Source organism: Castor canadensis, chromosome 3, assembly GCF_047511655.1.
Source record: "Castor canadensis chromosome 3, mCasCan1.hap1v2, whole genome shotgun sequence".
NCBI classification, from domain to species: Eukaryota; Metazoa; Chordata; class Mammalia; order Rodentia; family Castoridae; genus Castor; species Castor canadensis.
Genome location: NC_133388.1, coordinates 50,586,108 through 50,605,770, shown reverse-complemented (window position 1 = coordinate 50,605,770; position 19,663 = coordinate 50,586,108). Strand labels below are relative to the sequence as shown.

Here is a 19,663-nt window from a genome sequence, read left to right as displayed (position 1 = left end):
CTTATCGTGTGCTCTTGGTACTTTTGTTGCAGATGAGATAACAGTAAATGTGTGCATTTATTTCTGGCCTCTGTCTTGTTCTATTTGTCAGTATGTCCATCTTTATGTCAGTACCATACTATGGCTTTGTATAGTATATTTTGAAGTCAACTAATGATTCATCTGGCCTTTTTGTGTGTGTGCATGTGTGAAGGGGGAGGCTATTTGAGATCTTTTGTGCTTCCCTATGAATTTTAGGTTTGTTTTCCCCTACTTCCATCAGAAATGCCGTTGGAATTTTGAAAAGAATTGCTTTGAATCTGTAAATTGCTTTGGGTAGTATAGACATTTAAACAGTATAATTTTCATAATCCATGAACATGGGATATCTTTTATTTATTTGTGTCTTCTTCAGATTCTTTCATTAATATTTTATCATTTTCAGTGTATAGATCTTATACCTGCTTGGAATTTATTTCTAAGTGTTTGATTTAATTTTTGATTCTTTGAGATTGATTTCTAGATTCCTTTTTCTGATAGCTTATTGTTAAGGTATAAAGACACTATTGATTTTATATTCTAAAGCCTTTCTAATCTTATTTATTCTAATGGCTTTTACAGTAGAATTTTAAAGGTTTTCCATAGAAGATCATTTCTTATACAAAGAAACAATTTAACTTTTCTCTTTCAGATTTGGAATTTTGATGCACAAGAAAATAGATCTTGCCTAGAATTTATGGTTCTGGCTTATGGAATGTTAAAAATCTCTACTTTTCTGAAAATGTAGGAAATTTTACATTTATGGTGTGGATACAATGTTAGCTATTACTTAAGTATTGACCACTTATGTACAATTATGGCACAAATAGGCATATTGCTGTAATTTAAATAAGTAAATGTGTTGTAACCAGATCAATATACTTATTGAGCAAATTGTGTGAAAGCTGATGTAACAAAAAGTCTCCTAAGGTATTATGAAGGATTTTGTTAGATACCACGTGATCTATGTCATTATATTTTGACACTGTTTCATGGCAGAGTACTGAAATAAGGTATATGTGTATACATATTTAAATATATGTGCATATGTGTACATATGTATACACACAGAATTATGGTGTATAACTTTTAACTCAGTATTATCTCAGCAAGCATGTAAAGTGTACATTACCATTTTGTATATTTGTGTATATTTAATCAGATACTTGAACATACTTTAAGGCCACTCATTGCGCCACACCCATTCTTCCCAGGTGATTTGCTTAATTTCTGTCGAGGTAGGCTGTTTTAACTAAAGAAGTATGGTTAACCAGATGCCGGTGACTTACACCTGTAATCCTAGCTACTTCGGAGGCTGAGATCAGGAGGATCTTGGTTTGAGACCAGCCTGGGCAAAAAGTTTGCAAGACCTCCATCTCCAAAATAACTAGAGCAAAATGGACTCGAGGTGTGGCTCAAGTGGTAGAGCACCTGCTTTGCACAAGGACAAAGCCTAGAGTTAAAACCCCAGTCCTACCAAAAAAAAAAAAAAAAGAGTATTTTTATTTAATTCTGACCAACATGTCATAAAATTTCCCTTTTAAACTAAACAGTTCAGTGGTTTCTTTGTATATTCACAAGGCTGTGCAACCTTTCTCACTATTGAACTCTAGAACATTGTCATCATCCCCAAAATAAACCCCATACCCATTAACAGTCACCCCCAGTTCTCCCCTCTCTCTAACCTCTGGAAGCCACTAATCTACTTTCTAGCTCTATTATTAGTTTCATGTAAATGGAATCCTATAACATAAGGTTTTTATGCCTGGCTTCTTTCTCTTAGCATAAAGTTTTCAAAAATCAACCATGTAGCTTGAGTCATCTCACTCCAAGGGGCTTGCTCATTTCTGTGTGTCACTGCTCCTGTTTCTGAGTTATTCCTGTGACCTGTGCAGCAGCACTTCTCTGTGTCTTGGTCCTCCCTTCTGTGCTAGGAGGCCAGAGTTCACCAATCTTGGGACAGATCTACACTGAGAGCAATGCTGTGAGAAAGGGAGGGTGGTGTTATACCCACATTCTGGGAATAACTAAGTGTAACATGGCACCACAGGTGTTTGCCTCAATCTGCTTGCTGCATCTCTATTCCTGTGACATTGTGGCCACTACCTATTCTTATTTGAGATTTACACTTTGGGCCAGTTGCCTAACTTTTCTATACCTTGGTCTTGTTAGCCATAAAATCGGGAAAATAATTGTGCTCCTCTTATTGTAAAGATAAAGTGGATAATGCCTGGCCTATAGTAAAGGCTCAATAAATGCAAGCTGTTGTACTTTATTAGCCATGATTCAATAAATAACATTTTTATCATTTACTCATGACTAGAATACAGTTTTATTCACAATTGAAAATAATTAGACCTTTGTAGACTTCCCTTAGCAAGTGATTGCCAGCACTGAAATGTTAAGTTTCAGGCATGTTTGTCATAACTTCATACCACTAGTTTCAGAATGTAGTGTTCACTTTAAAAAAAATAAATATTGCAGAGGTTGGGGGCATGCCTCAAGTGGTAGAGAGCTTGCCTAGCAAGTATGAGGCCCTGAGTTTAAACCCAGCACCAGGAAATAATAAATAAATAAATTAGTTAATTAATAAAGATTGCTAAATATTTCCTATCCTTTAGACTTTTCTTAAAGATACTTGAACATGCATTTAACAGCATATTGTAAACTACAGTTATCTTTACACCTTATCCATTCATTATATTCAGAAAAATACTGCATTCATTTGTCACTCTTTGATCTGATAACATAGCTAGGCAATTTGAAACATCAATTCCCTGGATAACCTAAATCTAGTAATCTGCTGATTATCAAGTCCTAGGATTGCACATAAATGAGTCTGAGTGAAGAAATCATGTATCAATAAGTGTAGGTATACTGTGTGTGTACCTATGCAGATTTTAAACTTTTCTACTTGTTTACGTGTATTTCCTAAGCTTTTAAATTATGTGATTGGATTTATAAGAGATGCTTAAGTTTGCATTTTATTAGCACTTGCTCTTATTTTTGGTATGTAATAGTATATAGATTTTTTTCCATTGGAATTTGTTATTTAAAAGTTTACTTTTGCACATTTACTTGTATAGTTTACTTCTCAAAATACTTTAAATGGGTCAACTGAATTAAAAAACTATCTTGTAAAATCTGTCTACTAAATGGAGAAAGGTTAGCTAATTTATCTCATTTGTGTTGACCGCTTTACTCAGTTTTCATCTTCTAATGACCAATATTTTTAAATGATGTTGAGATTCACTGCCATGAACTTCATTGAAGAAAAATTATCTCATCACTCTCTGTTGCTACAATTTAAAATTGTTCCTTGTCTGTAATTATTTTTATAAAACAAACTTGTTTTCATAAAGTTTGTGAACAGAATGTTAATCAAAAGCTTCAAAAGCAGAAAATACCTTGAGAAGTGAGTTACTTATATAAGTAACAAAATAAATATATATGTTACAAATTTTTTTTCTGGAATGATTTATAAGAAATAGTTACATTTTTTTGGAGATAGAGACTGGAGTAGGGAGGGGATTAGGAGACTCTGATTTGTGTCTTTGTGTGGAATCTTACTACATGTGCTGATATCTTCTTAAATCCCAAGAAGGGATTAAGATGATGACCTTTTCTTTCCTACATTAATGCTTATCTCTATGTAGAAAAATCATAGATTGTAAGTGTAATGTAAAAACTGAAGACAGCAAGTAATGACAAACATACTGTTTCGTGTTGACATTAACATTCAAAATATCTAGCTTTGTTTAGATAAGAAAACTAGCAAGGCCTTTGTGCCTACAAATATCTTTTTCAAAATAAAACACTTTCTAGTATAATCATGTGATGATTTTATAGCTCCTAATCATAACCCTTGGTGTATTTTCTCTCCAGCCATTTTATCTGCTCAGGAGTGGAAGCCTCCTCTGCCAGCTTATGATTTCCTAAGCATGATGGATGCTGCAACATCTCAGAATCCCACCAAGAAAGTTCCCAAATGTGTCAAAGAATCAGATGTGCAGGAGAGTGATAAGGAACAACATGAAGAAGATAAGCCAGCAGTCAGAAAGGAGCCCATTGAAACACTGAGAATAAAGCATTGGAACAGAAATAACTGGTTTAAACAAGCAGAAAAATCATTCAGGCATGATAAGGAGCTATGAGCTCATTCTAGCACCTTTCTTTTTGGCTTCAGGGACTTGTATTTATTTGTTTTGGAATAATACTAAATCATACCAAGTTTCTAGACAAGTGCCATTCAATAGCATTCTACTGCAAGTTACATGTGTAAAACTTTCTAATAGATACATTAAAAAGTAAAATGAGCAAGTGAAATTGACTTTAAAAATGTATTTCACCCAGTAGGTATATCTAAAATAGCTTAATTAATCTGAAAGTTATTGGGAGATTTACTTTTTTCTCTACCAAGTCTTCAAAATACAGATTATATTTTATACTCACTGCCATTTGTCACTACAGAGTGCCCATAGTTTAGGTGTGCATTAGTCATATGCTGTGCCTGACTATTACATTAGACAGCTCAGCCTTAGACAAAAACTAATATAATTAATTTATTTCTAGTCATGATATATATTTGGATTAAAATTGAAATGTAACAGTAGTGTAATCACAGTTGACTCTACAATAGAGTCATACAGTTGGCAGTTACATTTGTGTTTCCTATGTAGTCATGATGCTAAAACCAGTATTTTTCAGATTCCCCCCACCCCCAAAGACATTTGGTAATGTCAGAAGACAACTGATACCATGATTAGGGATGCTACTGGCATCTAGTGGGTAGAGGGCCAGGGATTCTGTCAGTCACCCTCTATGTAACAGGCCCACAGCAAAGAATTATCTGTCAGTAGTGCCATGGTTGAGTAACTCTGTGTTAAGGTAACCTGTGGCAGGGTGGGCTCCCTAACTATTCTGAATCTACTCAATTACCACATTTGAAAAAAGTATTGAATATTAAAAATAGATAATAGATGGTATTAATCCTATATTATCTGGATACAGCTTTATCTTACAGATTAACTTTAATATTTTTAGAAAGTGATAAGGTAATCTCCCAAAAGGACTCAGAGTAACATATTTTTAAGGGAGTCATTAAACTCCCATAACCTAAAGTCTCCTGTAGGTTATATTGCTGAATTTCAGACTGAACAGGAATTAAACATTCTGCTATATACTCACAAAAAGAGAGGCTCCCTTACCTGAGCCATGTCTAAAATCTCTCCTTGATAAGCTTTAGACAGATCAGTTGGTCTTGTTGGGCCACTCATCTTCATAATGAATGGGAAAGATTAGCCAAAAAGTGGTTTTCCATTCAAAATCACTGTTAGATTTTTTGCAGCAGTTGTGTGTGTCACTGTTGCTGTATGCATTTTGTTAGACATTTGTTGATAACATCCTGTTTAGGGCTCTACTCTGTTGATCCTTGTAAGGTATACTTGGGGTATCTTGTTCTTTATGTTTCTCTGCATATGGCTTGCCTAGTACATCTGAGTTGCATCATCACTGGAATTTTATAGCTGAATTTCAGTAAACCCATGCAATATGTTTCATTGTAACAAAAACCACTTGCTATTTTAAGCACCCCTTCCTCTATTTTTTTTCCTATAGCATGAAGTACCCTACTCATCCCATTCATTCGCATTTACTTTTATTTCTAACATGGAAGATGCAAGAGTGAACTCTAATATTTTCTGTAGTAGTAAAACATTATCAGCCTAATCATTAAAGTGCTAATTAAGCCGGGCATGGGGACTGTGACTCACATTTATAATCCCAGCAACTCTGGACTCAGTGATCTGAAAGATTGTAGTTCAAGGCCAGCCCAAGCAAAAGCTTTCTTTCAACAAAAAAGCTGGGCATGGTGGTGTAAGCACAACACCCTGAATTCAAACCCTAGTACCACCTCAGAATGCTAATGAATAAGAACTACCAAAAATTACCAGCAAAAACAAATCACTAAAGATTTCAGATAATAAAATTATTAGACATAAACAATTATGTTTATGTTTCCAGAATAAAAGTCAAACTTAGACATAACTTCTAAAAAAACTGGCAAATATTAAAAGCAACAGAGCTGACTTCAAAAAGAACCAAGTAGAACTTCTAGAAGTAAAAAAATATTTAGTAAATTAAAAATTCAAATGAGACATAGTTAAAAATAGGACAGTAACTGGAAGATAGATCATAAAAATTATGTGAAACCACCACAAAGAGACAAGGTGATGTATTAGGGTTTCCCAAAGGAACAGAACCAGTAGACTATAAAAAGAGGGACCTAACCAGTTAGCTTACACCATCAGAGGCTGAATAGCCCACAATGACTCTGCAGCCTGGAGAACCAGAAGGAACAGGAACTGCTAAGTCAAAGAAGCTGAAGATGGACTCAGAACAAGATGGACTAGTGATTCAGGCTGATCTAGACAGTCTCTCTAGAAGCAAGTCCATATTTAAAGGCTGAAGAATCTGGAGTCTGGCGTTCTCAGGTGACAGCAGCAGTAAAAAGCACAACTGTCCAAGAGGTGAACGTGTGTGAGTACAGGCTTCCAGCTTCCACCTGGTTGTTCCAGCCAGACCCTCAGCCCGTTAGATGACACTCTGCCCATGTTCAAGTGACTCGTCTTCATTCAGTTCACTGACTTCTGCCTATGGTCTCAGACACCCTGAGATGAGTTTTACCAGTTTTCTGTGTGCTTCTCAATCCAGTCAAGTTGACAGTGAAGATTATCCATCACAGGTTAAAAATAAAACACAAGAGATGCAATGTCCTAGGAGACAGAGTGAGAAAGATTAACTTGTACAATAGAAAAAGAGTACATGGAGAAGGGGACAGAAAAGACAATTAACTGGGAATTTTCCAGAATGATGAAAGATACCAATTTACAAATTCAGGAAGGTTATAAATTCGTAAGAAGATTAAAGAAAAACAAATCCACACTAACAAGGAAACTACAGAATATCAAAGACAAATCATCTTAAAAAGCACTAGAGGAAAAAAAGACATTACATTCAAAATAGTGGCAGTTTGATAATAGCTGAACCACATGACAGTGGAATGGTATCTTCAGTAGGGTAAAAGAAAAAAATATTGCTAACCTAGAATTTTATATCCAGTGAAAATATTCTCAGGAAAATGATAAAGATATTTCCGAATAGCTATAGTTTGAATGTCTCTGCCAAAACTCACATTGAAAATGAGTCTCAGTTGTGGGTGGGACCATGAGGAGGTGATGGATCACAAGTGCCCTGCCATCATGAGTGGATTAGTGGATGGATGGATGGATGGGTCATCACAGGAATGACTTTGTTATAAAAGTGAGCTCTCCGTGGCTAGCCTGCTCCATCTTACCACACGATTATCTCTACCATGGTTCTCACCAGAGGCCAAGCAGATGCTAGCTCATGCTCTTGGACTTCCAGTACCATCAGCTGGATTGTGATGTTCAGTTATAGCAACAGAAAATAGACTGAGAAAGGAGTAAAGTGGTAAGTATGTGGATAAATCTGAATTTCATTGTTTGCTCATTGTTTTATGTTCTGCAATTAGAGCATAAAACAATGAGCAAACAATGAAATTAGCATATGCAGTGATTTTGTATAAGCAGAAAAAAAGAGTCAGTAGTTTCTGTGTTCTCCCTGGAAAAAAGGTAAAGTTACTCATTAATTTTAGGTTTCAATAAATATGTGTTTTATAATTTCTAGAGTACCCATTAAAAGAGTTGAAAACTTTAAAGCAATGAGAATTTTAAAAACTATCTACAAAAAATGATTAGTCAAAAGAAGGAAAGAAAAAAACAAATGAAACATAAAACAACTGGGTAAGTAATTTAATCTGAAATGCCATGAATAAATTCAAGTAGACCAAATGTTCCAATTAAAATTTTGTCAGACATAATCACAAAAATTAATTGTATGATGTTTTCAAGAGATATATGTTAAAATGATATATATAAGAAGGTTAAAAGTAAAAAGGTAGAAAAAGATATACCATGAAGTTTCTAGGTAAGAGAAAGCTGGCCAGAAAAACCTTAATATCAGATAAGATAGACATTAAGTCAAAAAGCATTATCAAAGATAGTCACTTCATAATGATAATGTTCAATTCAGTATTTTAAAATAGTCATAATTTTGTAATCACCTAATAACATGGTATCAAAATGTGTGAAGCAAAAATTAGAAGAAATAGACAAATTTATCATAGTAATTAATACTGCAGCAGAAAAATAAAGTTATTGAAGATTTAAGCATTGTCATTAATAAATGTGACCTAGCTTCATCCAATAACTGCAGAACACACTTTCCTTTCAAGCACACAGAACATTTATAAAAGTTGACATATTATGGGCCACAAAGCAATTCCAATAATTGAAAGAATTACAATCATGCACAACATGCTCTCTGACCATGATATAATTAATTTAGAAATAAATAACAAAATGATACCTAGAGATTCAGATTCAATGAGTTGAGGGTAGAACCTGTGCTTGTGATAATATCTGGGCATCGCATTGTTGCTACTGCTTTTTTTTTTCCCCCTTTAGTACTGGGGTTTAAGTTAGAGCCTTGTGCTTGCTAGATAAGCACTGTATCACTTTGAGCTATGCCCCCACCCCAGCCCTCACATTGCTCTTATTATTAAATCTGAGTCTTCTTCACACCCATTAAGTGGGAAAGTAATATATAAAAGTCTTTCTTGTTCATAATATTTCTTCATTGAAAGTGTTAAACATATATATTTAGTATTTTAAAATATATATTTAAAATATATATATATATAGTATTAAAATGGCCTAGTAATGAATTATTAAATAAGCAGGTAATTCAGACCTCTCTCCCACTTAGGAGTGATTAATGTTCTAACACTTTGTTTGTAGGCTGTAATTTCATATTCTCTTAAAACAAGTTTTTTTTTTCTTTTACTAAGATTATTAATGGAGGCCTACCCAAGATTTAGTTTGGATAACCCAGGGTCAAGTCCTTACATAGGCCTCAAGAGCTATGAAAACAAAACAAAAAACGCAGAGAGCATACTCTAGAGTCTAGTGAAATATTCCAGACCGCCCTCCTGTCTTAGAATTGGCTGAATTTCACATCAGCTTTTTAATCAAATAAAGTAGTCATTTCCTCTGACCTTAAATGCAGCCTGGATTTTTTGTTTCTCATGTGGATATCTTATATAGTTATGAAGGCTACCTTTGAAGAATTAATTTTCCTCTCATTTAAACTTCTTTCCATGTTGGAAATGCAACATAACCAGCCAACCTGTTCATGGTGGCATGAAACTCCTGGATGTCTGGTTTATTCTGAGAGTGGCTAATGCATTTAAATCACTTTCCAAAAAGTTACCAAGATAGGACTAACAGCATGCCAGCTGTAGAGTGGTTTCTATGAGTGTGAACAGTAAGTAAATCCTTATTCAGACATTATAAGAGGCTGTTTTTAAAGGTACCTTTAATCTGGGGCTAGGGGAGCTACTGGAAGATTGTTTCTCTAAATGCATTCTAATAAAAGTGTCACTTAGAGAAATTCTTATGTTTGGTAAACAAAATTGAGAACACCTGCATGTTAAGAAATATCTGGAAGATAACAACCAGCGTAGCATACTAATAAGAGAATGGACTTTGGGTTCAGTCAGAAGAATCTTTGCTAGGAAGGCACTCTACCACTTGAGCCACTCCACCAGCCCTGATGGGAGAATCTTCGAGTGCTTACTCCAAGTCACTAGTCATGTGATATACTGCAGTTACTTAAAATCTCACACCTTTTTTCATAGGTGAAAATACCGCTCACCACAAAGTATTGAGACTTAAATGAGAGCATGTACAGTAGGCACGTGACAAATGTCATCTGAAACATTGGTTCATTTATAAGAAATATTTTCCTGTTAGCAAAGTAATAAAATCATGTAATAAAAATTTGAAATAATATATAAATAGAAATAAATGTTTAAAATGCAATAACTAGTTCCCCCCCTCCACTTCCCAATTTCAGAGACAAATGGTAAATCTAGTAACAAGTTGGTTTCTATTTGATTTCTAAATGTTCCATTTTTTATTCTTAGAATTCATAGCATCTATGTTAAGACACATTTTTCTGAAATTCAGTTTACTTTTTCTTTTCATATATAACATTAAAATATTTTACTTTGTGGTTGCGGAAGAATCTATCCCATTTGATCATTGACGTTGCTTTTTTGGAATAGTGTTGCTCTCCAAAATTGAACTTTAAAATTAGCTACCTAGAGGGCCCCTTGGCTGAAGCCATATCCCCTTGGCATCCCAGAGTACAGTGCTGAAGAGCACCATTCTGTAATGGAAGGCAATCATTCTTTTTCAATACCTCCCTCATGGGTCTAGGTATCACTTGTGTTACGGATGCCTGATAAATATGACTGCTGTATGGATATTGTGTAAGCAAACAATGCTTTCTCTGCATGGGACACATAATCTAACAGTGACTCAAGTGACGAGTACCCTGCAGATACAGCAGCTGCATGATGATACTTAGGCTCTAACTTTGTTTCACTATCAATGATAAAATGCTTATTCACACTTGACTGTACGATGCTTGCTGAAGCCCAAGCATCTAGAATATAGTCAAAGTAGGAAGAAGGAGAAGGGTAATGCCAGAAATATTTTTCCATTTTATGAGGAGAACAGGACTAAACCAAAAGCCCTCCTGGAGACTTTGGTTGTGTGACAGGGTTGGGCTAGAGCCACTCCTACTTCCAAAAGAGAAGGCAATCAAGTCCTATGTCCTATATTTGGTTCTCCAATCTCTACACTGGGAAACAGCAGCAGAAAATTCTGTAGCCAATCCACAGGAGGGAAAGTAGGAGAAAAGGGAGTGGTCTGTGACTATTCTGCTTTGCTCTTGTCACTAGTGGGCAGACATACCTCAGTCCTAACAGTAAGGATGATCTACAGCTTCCACTGAGAAGCTCCATGCCAAGAGAAAACCTGGGCCCTCTGATTCTTACAGCTCTGAGTGACCAGCAACCTTGGTTCACGTGTAGCCACTTGCCCAGTGGTGCAAATGTGCCCAGAAGGAGTCCAGCATCTGCCATCTCTCACTAAGGATTTTTGTGGCACTTCCTTATCAGCTCAGTGTTGGGTCCATCCAACAATTCTAATATCTTTCTATCCTCAGGGTTATTTTGGGGACTCTGTTGTCCTTCCCTGCTATAAGCATTGTTCAGTGACACTCTGGCTGGCTGAGTCTCTCAAAACTCAGGGATTCCTATGTAAATCAGTCACCCCTTGTGGGAAGTTTGGATACCAAAGGAGATGGTCTCCATCTATTCTTTTCTATAGGCAGAGGATCTTGCCTTATATTTGCTTACCATTGAAGAACAATTCAAATGGCTCTTCAGAAAATAAGTAAAACCACCCAAGGTGACTCTCTGTATTGCCTACTTGCTTACCAGAGAAGTGGAGTTCAACTTTTCCACTTAAAATGGGAAAAAAATTGGCTTACACAATAAATTAGAAAACATGCATTTATTGTAATACTTGCAGGTGGCAAAGTTGATTATTTGAGGTTTCATGCAACATATCTTTAAACCATGTCATTTATTTACATTCATTCCTTCAACCATCAACAATTATCTGTGGTGCCTGTTGAGTGCCAGGCACACAAAATCAAATCCATTACCTGGAGGGCCTTAGCTTCTAGTGTGTGAGGGAGACATGGAAATCACTTTTCCTCTGTTGTGTTCTAAGTGCTAGGCAGAGAGTTACAGAGGAGGCTAGGGGTTCCTAGAGGAGGGGCAGCTAAGTCAGGTTGAAGGACAGAAAAGTTTCCAGGGGGGTGAGGATGCTTGATCTGAGTTTTGAGGAGAAGAGAAATTCCATTGCTAAAGGAGTTTCCAGGGAGAGGAAAGAGCGTGGGTGGCGGCACAGAAGCCTCAAATAATTGGTGCCTGTAGAAACAACCAGAGCAGTAGTTTCATATGGAGTGAAGGGTATTTGCAGAAAAGAAGACTGAGAAGTTGAAGAGCAACAGGAGCCAGTTACAGCAAAGAGTGACTTAATGAGCTTGGACTCTGGATCCTAAGTTATGAATTAGGGTTACAAGTTTATTAGGTGACTCTCCATCTTCTCCCAAGAGCAGAAAAGTAAATGTTAATGTTTTTACTTTGATGAAAGAGTTAAATTAAACATACGACGGATTGAGTGTCAAGCCCATGTTTCCCCCCAGGTGGTAATTACAATCATTTTAGAGTAATGGCCCTTTTCTGCCAGCCCCTCTGCTTGCATTAGCTTAAGTAGATTAAACCCTCTGGAGACTTAAAAGTTGTAGTGAATGTTTTATCCTGGAAATTATACGGAATCAGATACTCTCTAGGGCAGAAGTCATTTCCTGCAGTAATTTTTCCAAGAAAAAAAAAAAGTACCATTTTTTCCCCTGCAATATAAAATGCCCCAAGTGGGACCTCAGCTGGTAAACCTCCCACCTTGTCTCAGTTACTGCAGTTCCAAGAAGCAGCATAGCCCTGAGAAGGACAGAGATGGAGACTGATATCTGCACATTGCTTCCCTTTCTTTGATTTAGATTGAGGGTGCTGGTGTTTTTCTAGTATCCCAGAGATTGGGAGTTTGAGAAGCATACTCCCACTATGAAGTCTTAGTGGAATTCAAGAAGTCAGAAAGGGTGAAATTTATTTTTGGATTTTTTTTTATTTTAAAGGACAGTAAAAAAAATTTTGTTGATTTTAAGACCCCATTATGTATTTTCAAATTGCATTCTGATGTAAACTGGGATTTTATACTGTGAACATTTCAGAAGATCATCAATGTTGATACGTTTGTTTCAAATCCTGTGTGTAGTGGGTGCTGCAGAAATGATTAACAGTGGATTTATTGTACTCTGCACCCTACTGAAATGTGATTCATACTATCTTGTATTCGGCCTCCCCATTTTAAAGCCCTTTCCTATATACTGATTTATTTAATTTTCACAGTATCACTATAAAACAGATTCAACATTGTACAAACTAGGAAGGTATCAAGATTCCCAACTCAAGTCTTCATTTGCCTCACCTAGAAGTCTTCCTTCATTGCTTTCTATTGTATTAGGGTTTGCAGTTCTCAGCAAGTGCTCTGCTACTTGAACCATGCCCACCCACCCTCAGCCCTTTTTGGCTTTAGTTTCTTTTTGTTTGTTTGTTTGTTTTTTGATAAGGTTTCAAGGTCTCACACTTTTTTGCTGTGGGCTGGGCTTAGACCTCAGTCCTCCTACTTATGGCTCCCATGTAGCTGGGATTACAGGTACACACTACCATGTCCATATCAAGCTTGTTTGTTGAGATGGGGATCTCGCTAACTTTTTTTTTTGCCTGGGCTGTACTGGAACCAAAATCCTCCTGATCTCTGCCTCCTGAATAGCTGGGATTACAGGTATATACCATCATGCCTTGGCTTGTTGTGAGAAATTGCGAGCTGAGATACAGGACACTGAGGCGGATTAGCAGGAAGCAACGTTTATTGTGCCAGCACAGACCCAGCAGACTCATGTACAAAAGCTGAGCCCCAAGAACAAAGGGGTCTCATTTTATGTAGTCTTGCAAACAGGTTACAGAAGCAAAAAGCAAAGCTCAACCCACATATGACTGGATGTGACTTCATTGGCTATTTCATTTCCTCAGTGCTATGTGACCTTCATATGTTTCAATTCTTTAAGTTTTATTTCTCTGCCTTGCCACTCCCTCCCCCTGTCTTGTGGTCAGAACACAGCCTGTTTCTCTTCTGCTACCCCCTCCCTTTCCCTTTCCCTTTCCCTTTCCCTTTTCCTCCCCTCTCCTTCCCTCCCCTCGCTGATTGCAAGTTAAGGGTGTTTCCTGCAGATCACAAGTTAGAAAGAGCAGTTGGGTGAGCAATGGGACAGAGATGGAAGGAAGGAAGATGGATAGAGATGAATGTTAATTAATGATTAAAAAATATAAGATAACTCTTTGAGCAATTTTCCTTCAAAAAATTTGAAAGGTGAAGATGAAGTGACAATGATCAGAAATTTTCAGATTTATAACATTTTATGGGATAGCAGGGAACGAGGACAGATCATGCTAGCATGGATGTTTATGTGAGTGTTACCTTCTTGTTTGTATGCATGAGAATCAGAAATTTAGGAGAACAAGACAGAAATGATAGGTTTGTCCTTTGTTCCTTTGTAAGAGGCCAGGTGAGAAGAATCTGTGGTAAATTGCCCAGCTGTAGACAAATCACTGAAAGAACAGTTGCCATCCTGCCTAGGGTGATAAATTCCCGGATGTCAAGGGAACTGCAGGTTTTAGAAAATGAGTTAACACTCAAGGCCCAGGAAGGAAGATAGAGTGGCAACTGTTTCCATTTTCTATTCTCAGTGAGGAAATGAAGATGCTCTATAAGTGTGTAGGAGAGCCCAGCAGCCAGGACTATAGTAAATGATGGAGAGGAACCCACAGGAGAGAGGACAATACATTCCAGGGGACTTAAAGCAGGCCTAGACACTGGAACTTACCATCCATTTTGTGGTATTGATGGACTGTAACATTGCTTTACTTGGTTTTTGTCACCAAAGAAAGCCACTGAGCTACAGTTATGAGATTTCTTCTTGGACATTTGAAACCAGAACTTTCCAACTTCTTATTTGACAGACGTCAAGAAAAATTCCAGTTAATGGCAGGATTTTTTTTTTAACCAAATTTGGGAAAAATACATTTTTTTGGTAGTATTGGGGTTTGCACTCAGGGCTTGGAGCTTGCTGTGCAGGTGATCTACCACTTGAGCCATGCCTCCATCCCTTTTTGCTGCACATCATATTTTCAGAAAGTGTCTCGTGCTTTATGTCTGTGCTGCTCTTGGACCACCATCCTCCTATTTATAACTCCTGTGTAGCTGGGTTTATAGGTAAGTCATTGCACCCAGTCCTGGGGAAATACATTTTAGATAATTTCTTTGTGCTGTCACTTACCACATGTTGAATGAGAATTTGTGTTGTGGCAAATTATAACTAGCATACTGTAAATACTGACTTCAAGTGTTATAGTGCTCAAAATCTGTATTACATGTTCTAGTGTCTTTGGTAAAATGTATTTCTTTGAGGCTATAAAAGAAGTTTTCTTTTTGTTTTTTTGAGACAGAGTCTTGCTATATAGCCCATGCTGGCCTAGAGCTCAAGATCCTCCTGCCTCAGTGATTACAAGCATGTGCCCCCGTGCCCAGCTTATAAAAAACTTTTAAAGTTTATTTTGTTATTTTTTATCATTGTCAGTCTACATATGCAATAAATGTTTTCCTTCCAAAAATGCTCCCTTTTTCTATTATTGGCCCAAACATATCCCAGTCACTAGACCACAAGTTGTTCAGGTTTTCTGAAAAGGAATGTGTCTTCCATTTTGTTCCCAAAGCACTTTACCAGCTCTGGGATTCAGGGAAGGCCTTTCATATCTCTTATGTCTTATGTAGAGCTGACTTTGGCCTCAGGGAAACACTGAAGACAGGAGGAGCCCTTGAAACTTTTTCAGTCTAAATGTTCTGACTTGTACTTGGTCACTTCCTTTAGTCCCCGGAAGGCATTTCTGGTTGAGTTCTGCATCTCTAATGCAAGCATTTTCTCAGCACTATTTGTTTTTCCAAAGAGAAAGCATTTTTGTATTGTGTAAGAAGGAACTCAAAAATTCATGATGGTCTTTTCTTATAGGAACACATGAGATAATTTGGGTTTCTGAAAGTATGTATAAAACCTATAAACTGTTTGCTTGTGCTTTTCCAAGCTTTTTGGAAGCACCCCAAATGCAGTTATTGTAAATGAATAAGAAATCAAGTCTAACATTAAGAATATAATTTTAAAAGCGTGTGTTTGTTCATAATAGAACTCATGAACAAAATAATATATACATGGATTTCTTTGTCTCCTTGTTTTTCTCTTTCTTCTCATAATTATTGACAAATGTGGATTGTAAAAATAATTAAGTTCTGTATTGGTGGGAAAGCATTTCAGAGTTATTTCTAGCAATTCCCTTGCTCCCTTACTGGAGTAGTATGAGAATATTTTTAAAGTGTGTAGCAGACTTTATTTTGTTAACACTTGCTCTAATTCTAACTGCATGAAGAGGAAGTTTTCTATCCTCCCTGGAAATCTGAGAGTTCAAGCTTTGTCCATTGCTGTTGGTCTTTCCCCCTGAAAATGGTCTGTAGCTTTTTGTTCACCAGAGAAACTAGTGATTTTTAATTGCTCTCAAGTGTCTTTTTTTTTTTTTTCCAAGTGGTGGGAATCAACCCCAGTCCCTTGCACACACTAGGCAAGCATTCTACCACTGAGCTACATTCTCTGCCCCCAAATGTCTTTGTAAAACAAGGATTTCTTTTCCTTTTCTGATACATTTCAACTCACATATTATACTTTCTGAATGGATAATCCTATGGGCAAATGCTCTTTCATACACATGTATACAGGTATTGAATACATAGTCAGTACAGGTATTGACAGACTAAACTTTTAGTTGAAGAAACCATTTTATACCTTTTAAAAAAATTGATATCCAAATGAAATCATTCACCTACAGATTCTTGTTTTATATTTTTGGATTTTAAAATCTTGATATCTTTTAAAGAAAGGCATAGTCAATGATAAGTAATATTAAAATTTATATTAAATTCTGTGTATGTTCATGTAATCTCAAATCTTGGCTATGTGCTCGTGTGTATATGTGAATGTGGATGTGTTTGTGTGTGTGTGTGTCTGGTACAAATTGATTTAGCAAACTATCTTAAGAGAAAAAATACTTTTGATTACCTTACTTGTATTTTACTTATATTGTGTGAAATTTAGCAAGTGGAATAGTTTTTTCTGTTTCCTGTGGTTTTAGTTATTTAGATTGTCATTATTACTCTCTGATAGTTACTAATTAGGAGAGTTGTAAATATTTGTAATATCAGGAACCTGGTCTCACCTTTGGTTTAGTGATCTAAAATTTTTTTGAAAAATCCCAAAATATTTAAGAATGTTGAAGGAAAGATAATTAGAACTAAGGACCACATCCCACCAACCCTTGTACGTGGTAGGCTAGAAACTGAGTGCTGAAACTGCATGCAGCAGTAGTTGTGTAGGAGGGTGCATACTTGCTTGTGTAGACCTCCACTCCATGGCACTGTATAACTAAAGAAGCGTTTCTTATTTGGGGTCAATAATACAGTTAAGCAAAGTAGAAAGTACATGTGCACATATGTATTTTGGGGGGTATTAGACCCATACTTTCTTTAGGTTGTCAAAGAGTTTCATAACTACAAAAAAAGGCAAAAAGGAAATAAAACCCCAAATAACAAAGCATACAAAACAGTTGTGACCATTGAGCAATATATTTCAGTTTTTGTAAGCGCCACTTTATACTCTGAGACATAAATTTATCTCCTTTGCCTCCTAGCTCTCAGATGTCAGTAACAAATTAAAATGAACAAACTTTCTTGATATGAGCGTACAGGCATATGACTAAAGCAGAGAAAGTGCAGTACATATAGCTTCATTTTATGAGAGATGTGTTTTGGAAGACTTGGCAAAATTAAAAACATGCATATTTCATGTCTAATGACTCCCTCAGGATGGATAAGGGTGTTTGCTAGCAAAAGTAGACAAAATACATGCCAAGAGCATGGATACACTTGGTAATTCATTCATCCTCTTCTGCTTAGATCATTGTCCAAGATTAAGAAGTAGGTTTAGGGGATACTGGGGGAAGGTGGCACAAACAATGTATGCACATGTAAGTAAATGTAAAAATGATTTAAAAAGAAGCAGAATTATTCTATTTCTAATTTTGTGCTGAAAGTGAAGCTTTATTGATACTTAGGTTCAGCCTTTTTAAGTTAACACAAGTCTATTCTGCATGCATTAGCATCAGCTATGTTATATATTGAGTTAGTGAATTGAAAATTTATTCTTTCTAATTGTCAGGATTCTAAACTTTTAATTTACTTTTATCTCTTGTAAGAGATCAGTCCCAAATAATTTTGCACAATTTGTAATACCATTAGTTTACACACCACTGTTGGCACAGTAATGAAACTTAGTGCCTCTACTAATCCATAACTTAAGTAAATTTCATTCTTCAGTAGTTGTCTGTGTAGTGTTGTTTTTATATCATGTAGCAGTCTGACAACTAAGGAGACCCAACTGGAAGGAAAGACTGAACCAAACGGTATACCAGGTATGAGCAGGTTTTGAAAGTTTATAGATCTAGTTTTGATTTTCATAAAATGTGTGTGATTGATTTTCATTTTGACTCAATGTTCTGTGGAAAAATTAAGTTAGCATTTGAAGATGATTGAGATAATAGCATGTTTAAGCCACTCATCTTGATTCTTGACTCATGATTTCCAGTCCCTAACTGAAAGAGAAGAGAGTATGAATTCTCCATCAGTCATAATGTAAAAATCATCAGATCTCAAAGGAGTTATGGTATGAATTAGATAATTAGATGGAAAGTGTCTTTTCATTTGAGAAATTTGAATGTTAAACACATATGATTTACCCTAAACCAAAGTTTGGCTATTAGATTATTTTGGCCTACACAAATTGTAAAGTTGGGATTTTATTTTTGTTTGCTTGGTTTTGGTTTTTGGAGTTTTGAGACAGGGTACCAATCTGTAGCCTAGGTTGGCCTTGAACTTGTGATCCTCCTGCCTCAGCCTCCTGAATACTGGGTTTGCAGGCATACACCACAACCTTTGTTTGTAAAGCTGTTAACATAACAAGTAACATGTTTGGTTTTTAGATTACAAGTAATATTGACTTCTTGATTGTCTCTAGTAATAAGGTCTTACTATACAGACACATGGGAAAAAAGTTAAAAGAGGTGTTTTAGGCTTTGTGGGAACAAAGTAATAGCAACAGAACTGCAAGTCAAGTAAAGACAGCCACAGCCTCATATCTGGGATGCCTGGCAATCATGATGAAATTTGAGAACCAGAGGATTCCCATTCAGGATTCAATCTAGCTTTAGTCACCTCCCAATAGCTTAAGTTCATAAGCTTTTTTTTCTTTTTTTGGTGATACTGAGGTTTGAACTTAGAGCCTCACACATGCTAAGCAAGTGCTCTAAACTCTAAACACTTGAGCCATGCTCCCAGTGCCTTTGTTTTTACAGTTTTGTTTTTGAGACAGGGTCTCACGACCGTTTTGCCCAGGCTGGCTTTAAGCTTGCTATCTTCCTGCCTCAGCCTCCCTAGTAGCTGGGATTACAGGCATGTACCACCACACCTAGTAGTTCATGAGCCTGTTGCAGTACTCTGCATTCTTATTCTTTAGCTATAGGTGTGGTCTCCTTCAGAGAGCCATCTTTGATTACCTTCTTCAACTAGGTTATCCCTTATGTTTCCATACTGTGTGTGCTAGTTATCACACTGCATTAAAATTTTCTCATCCAATACCTCTGCTACATTGTGAAGTCATCATCTGTGCCCTACTCACCTCTGTATTCTGATCCCTAGACTTATCGGTCTGCCCTCTTATCACCTGCTTTTAGCTGATCATCTTTAAAACATTTTTTAATTGAACTCATAGGAGAAATTCATAGGAGAAAAAACAGCTTCTTCAACAAATGTTGCTGAAAACTGGATATCCACATATACAAGACCAAAATTAGACCCCAATCTCACTCTATATA

The 19,663-nt window shown here is 36.4% G+C and overlaps 1 protein-coding gene across 7 annotated transcripts in view; it reads left to right on the top strand.

Annotated features, from left to right (window-relative positions):
- Txndc16 (thioredoxin domain containing 16) overlaps window positions 1-18,112 on the top strand; it is a 120,587-nt gene extending 102,475 nt beyond the window's left edge. For all 7 annotated transcript variants that reach the window (XM_074067950.1, XM_074067949.1, XM_074067947.1 and 4 more), the window contains one exon: window positions 3,904-18,112. In XM_074067950.1, the coding sequence (XP_073924051.1) occupies window positions 3,904-4,172 (269 nt within the window). In that variant the 3' untranslated portion in view covers window positions 4,173-18,112. The remainder of the gene's footprint in view (window positions 1-3,903) is intronic.
- The last annotated feature ends 1,551 nt before the right edge of the window (window positions 18,113-19,663 follow it).